Source organism: Cariama cristata, unplaced genomic scaffold (assembly GCF_000690535.1).
Source record: "Cariama cristata isolate BGI_N322 unplaced genomic scaffold, ASM69053v1 scaffold30505, whole genome shotgun sequence".
Classification (NCBI taxonomy): Eukaryota; Metazoa; Chordata; class Aves; order Cariamiformes; family Cariamidae; genus Cariama; species Cariama cristata.
This window is the reverse complement of record NW_009617448.1, coordinates 3491-8746: the sequence shown is the minus strand read 5'-3', so window position 1 is coordinate 8746 and position 5256 is coordinate 3491. Positions and strand designations below refer to the sequence as shown.

The 5256-nt window shown below is 52.9% G+C and overlaps 1 protein-coding gene across 1 annotated transcript in view; it reads left to right on the top strand.

Moving 5' to 3' along the window:
* Positions 1-4876, top strand: part of LOC104161946 (junctophilin-2-like) — a 16565-nt gene extending 11689 nt beyond the window's left edge. The window contains exon 2 of the mRNA XM_009700540.1: positions 4735-4876. Coding sequence (XP_009698842.1) covers positions 4735-4876 — 142 coding nt within the window. The remainder of the gene's footprint in view (positions 1-4734) is intronic.
* The last annotated feature ends 380 nt before the right edge of the window (positions 4877-5256 follow it).

The window sequence follows — 5256 nt, the reverse complement described above, 5'->3', positions numbered from 1 at the left end:
AGCAGGGATTTCCCTGGGAATGGAAAAGCCAGTTTCCAGGAGAGGGGAATTGAGCAGAAGTCTCCCTTCCTAGAGCTGACTGATGAATTAACATTTGCTTAATGGCCTTCTTGGCAGCTCATGATACCAAGAATGGCAAGAAAAAGGTGTTCAGTTGGTCCTTGCTCAAGGTTTGCTGAATCAATGGGAGGAGGGAGACCCTGGAGAAGGAAGGATGGTGCTGGACAGGTCTGTCTTTCCCTTAATAAGCAAATGTGCAATAGCTTGGGCAGAGAGCTGAGCTCTTCCCCTATTTCTAGCCGCAAGGTCATTGCTGCACCTGCAGGCGCCCCAGCCCCGTCTGGTATTTGCAGTATTCTCTGCTAATTCCAATCTCATTTACAGTCTAATCCAATGTGGATGTGCAAAACTGCATAAACTGTCCAAAGAGACGGGCATGCTGGCTTGGCTTTGGGTCTCACCTGTTAGCACGGTACTCAGCAGTGGCTCGTGTATCCACAGGGGATTTCAGTAGCAGTCGGAGGAATGATTTGGGCAGTGTTTCTGGCAGACAGCCGGGAAGGACAGGAGTGGTGCTCTGTCCTGCACTAGTACAAAAACAATTACAGCATTAGAGCCGTGCCAGAGGAGCAAATAAAACAGCAGATGCATTTAACCGTCCCTCTCCCACCCATTGAGCCAGCGTGTGAAACCTCCCTGCCCGGGCAGCCCCAAAGCAGCCGCCGTGACCCAGCCGATGCTGCTGGCAGGCTGGGATGGGGGCTGCAGGCATTGCCCGCATACCTCCCCTCGGCTCAGCGCAGGGATGCGGCTCCTCCTTGCAAAGAATTCACTGGAGCTATTTTTAATGGCTCTGCCTGCGGAGATGGCTCAGGGTGAAACTGGGAAGCGCTCATCCCGGGCAGTACTGCCTCGCTTGGGATGGGCAGCACCGGCGTTGGTTTGTAACGGCCCCTCAGTTGGACGTGTTTAATGTTCATGGCTCATTTTCCAGCACCGCCTCAAAAAAAGGCTTTTGAATTCTGCTGCTGGGTGCTATAAAATCCGTGGGCCTTTGCTTCAGTTTCACCCTGACCTCCTCCATCTCCAAACTTTCTCCTCTGCTGGTTTTTGCAGGGGCTGCTTTCTGCAGAGGCGATGGGAGCTGACAGCGCAACCAGCAGTAAATAAACAAACTGTGGCCCTGATTCAAGTGCTGCCTGAAAAGTATCAAATTTATATGCATATAATAAAAGGCCAGCATTTTCCTTTTTGCAAAAGCTGATTCTGTTTTTTTGAGCAGATCTTAACCTTCAAAGAAATTTTTCCTCTTATATGTTTCATGTCTAAGGTTCAAAGATCACCTTCCTGCCTCCCTCAAACCTGCCTGAGCTTTTTTTCTTTTTCAGCTGCTGTGCCAAGCAGACCCCAGGCTGTGGGCTGGGAGAGGATTTTGTGCTGCAGGTTGTGTGTGCTGCGCTCTCCCAGGGTGGCTGGTATTTGTCTCCTGCTTTGCAGCTGGGGCCAAGTTTTTCTCTGCCAGCCATACGGATAAATAATAAATTCAGAAATACTCTAGGCAAGTTAGAAGTTACTGTTATGGCTGGGCTCTTTCCTCCGGGCTGTGCTTTGTCACGGTGTTCCTAAACCCTCGGAGCGGCTTTTTGGAGGGCTGCAAGCAGCAGTGCCTTCCCTTTGTGCCCCGGGGTGCGCGGCACAGCTGGGGGAGATGTACTTGAAACACCATGCCATGTCTCCGTAAGCTAGATGTTCATCACCTGGCTGCCGCTGTAATAAATGATCTCAGCAATGGAGGGACCCAGCGCAGGGCACCAGCATCCCTGCCAGGGTCAGGGTGCTGGCTGGGGGAGAGCAGGCTCTGCCTTGTGCCACGGCCTCCCCAGGATGCTGGCAGGGCCAAGACATGGTGTGCTGGAGCTGCCGGATTTGAAGCTGCAGCTGTGTTGATCTCAGTCCCCCCAAATCAAACACTTTTGGATGGCTTTGCAAGCAGGGGGGACAGGAGCAGAGGTCAGGTGTGTCCTGCAGAATGAGGGAGCCCAGCAAAGCTGCTGTGCAGCTCACATCCCCAGGGCAGTGGGGGATCCTAAAGTCGTGCTGCTCAGCTTGCTGTCACAGCTCTGTGCATGGAGCTCGGGAGCTGCCCCATGGCCTCCCACCGCTTTGTGCCCAGGAGGGCTCATTGTAGAGCCCTGTTACCCTTGGGACCACGGCAGCTCACAGCGATGGCTCAGCCCAGCCGGGTCAGCTCCCCACCACCCACGGTATCCTCACCACAGCCTCTGCAACCCAGGTTGGGGTCTCCCTGGCCTCGCCATCTCTTTACCTGTAGGAACTGCAGTACTTGAGCCCCATGCAGCAGCCAGATAGCATCCAGCAGCTTCTCTGGAGGAAAGGAAATCTCTAGCAGGAGAAGAGTGTAACTGGGAGCTGCCTTGTCACCTCCAACACCCCCAGGCTGTTCCCCTTGCGTTGGCCCCAGATGCTGGGGGAAAGCTGCGCATGCAGGAACCATCTGCACCCATTTGCTAACACAGCGGCGTGAGTCTGGCTCTGTCCTTATTAGCGGAGGGAGCAGACCCTGCATCCAGTCCTCTTCCAGACTATTTTCTTGGAAGTCACCTTTAGGAAAGCATCCACCTGATTGCCAGGAACTGCGTGCTACTCCCCTAGCTGGAGCCAGCTGGCCGATTATCTGGCTGGGAAGTGGCCGGGATAGCCTCTGGCTGGCTCAGCGAGCGGCTGAAAAGGAGGATTTTATCTCTTTATGGTGAATCCTGTCCTCTGAGAGCAGCAGGACAAAGCCAGGGGTCGGAGCACGTCCTGCCGGGGGTGAAGAGCTGGATCCTCACTTTGCAAGCTTCTTCCCGGGGCCAGCGCTGGGCAGGCTGTGTGCCCCACGTGCAGCCCACTCTGATCCCCTAGGCATGGAGAGCACAGGAACATCCCCCTTGGCCCCTGCCAGATTATAGTGGAATTAATCACGCTGATTATATCCTACCAAAAAAGGAGGTGCTTTCTCTGTTCAGAGCTGCCTCAGACCTCCTGCTTGCGAGCAGCGGCTTAAAATTGCTGCTTTCTGCCTCATCATGTCTTGTCTCTGGGTTTTTCAGGAGCTGTAATAATTTTGGATGAAAAGACCAAGAATGACAGCAATCCCAGGCAGCTCAGCCTGCAGAGAAAGCGGGGAGATAACGTGTGAGTGTGGGCAGGGAGGTGAATCACAGCTCCAGCGGAGTGGGATGTCATCCCAGGGAGAGACAGGCTGAGCCACAGCAGCTCCACACCCTCTTCTCTATCGCAGGGCCCTGAACAGCGTTTTCGGCTCCCCGTCAAGTCACACTGTTGCCTGCATCAGTTGGGATTAGTGCCCTACGTTTAGTTCTTTCCCTGCAGCTACTCAAAATGGGGTGGGTGTGTATGTGTATATATACATATATCTTCTACCTTCTGATGACTCAGAACAGCATTTCTATCACCTTTTATTGCACCTGTTGAATATTCAGACTAAAGCTAGTCTTGTCTGCGTACTGCATCTCAGTTTAATGGGAAAGAATTAATCCTGATTTCATGACTGACAGTCCAAAAATTCCTCTGGAGCATTTTCACTGCAGGGATGAGACCTAAGTCTGAAAGGTGCTCATCAGACACCCTAAGACCACATTGAAGGTTGTCATTCATAGTGAATTGATGTTTGAGGACTGCTAACGGCTTATCTGACTGTCCACACAAAAATATGTGGTTTTGCATGTGCAGCTAGTGTATGCTCCATTACGTACAGCAAGGGAGATATGGGGAGCCTCGGCAAACATGATAGCGAGAGCATGGGGAAAGCAGCTCGATGTAAGCCTCGGGTGAAATAAAGCAGCTGAATATACGGTGCTTCACCCTCCCTTGTTTTTAAGGTGCAGTTTTGCTGTTTGAAGTCAGCTCCCTTCCAGACTGCAAGCAGCTGGGCTGTAAAGCCAGTCCTGCTTTTAGCGTAAAGATCACAGGGCCCCGAGCGCAAGGCATGCAAGGAATACGACAGCCGGCCAGTGAAATAACTCTGATAGCCCTGAAGCCCTATGGAGCAAGGAGGAGATGTGCTGGGAAGGAGCGGAGAGGACTCGGGGAGCCAAACTGAGAGGGAGGCGATAGTTCTGCCTTTCCTAGCACTGGTGAGAGCAGCCCCCGGGGCTGCAGCAAGTAAAGGAGCCCCTTGGACAACATGTGTGGTTTTTCTGGAGAGCTACGGGAGACATTTGGGGTAAAATGTGTCTGGTGTGCTGGGCAGGGGCACGGTGCCTCTGGTGAGGTGCTGGTGACAGCACAGCGGTGTTCAGCCATCACGTTATTGTCCCCTTATGCTCCAAAGATGCCTGCAGTGATGCTTTCGCCCTTCCTCCGAGCTAGGTTTTCAGTGCTTTGCAGCATAGTGGCAAGCCCGTTTTGCAGCATCTGCTGCCTCTCTGCAACACAGGAACGTGCTTGCATTTGCAAATACACCTGCCCCGTTCCCTTGCGCCGCTATGTGCAACCTTCACACCTTAGCCTTAAGCATCTGTGCCCCTTACTTGCTGAAAATCTGGTCTTTTTCCTCAAGCGTGGGGTTTTTGGGTCAAGTGGGCAAGCGCTGAGTGCTGTTATGCCAGATGGGCTGATCTGATTTTCTTGCTGGGTAGGGTCTGCTGCTTGAACTGGCACGATCTGGGCTCAGACGATGCTCACTGTTGTCCTCTCTTCTCTCTGCAGGACGGCTCATGCCAAAGCCAAGGCTGAAGGGTCTGAGCAGGCAGCTCAGGCAGCTAACAACGAGTCGGGCATAGCCAGAATGATGGCCAGGGAGCTCTCCCCAGACTTCTACCAGCCAGGTAGGACCAGAGGCATCTTCTAAGAGGGATTTTGTAATTTCCTTGGGGAATCTGTTCAAATGCTTCACCTGCTGTATAACTCCACAAGTTGCCCTCCTGTCTATCCTAAATCCTCTTTCATGCAAGTTCAGCCAGCCCCCTGCCCTGGGTGACTTTTCTGTCCTCCTTACACCACTGTTTTACTAGCTGGAATACATTACCATAGCCTGGAGAAAAAACAAAGTCCCTTGACTTCCCCTCGTGTTTCTCCACACGCTGAAGCCCTCCCAGTGCCAGGCAGGGCAGGCAGCGAGCTCAGCGCTCTGGTAGATATATCCCTTGTGGCTTTTTCTTGGAACAGCTTTGCACATGGACTCACAAGCCCATATCCTGTGGGGCCCCACACCATATCAGGGTACGATCA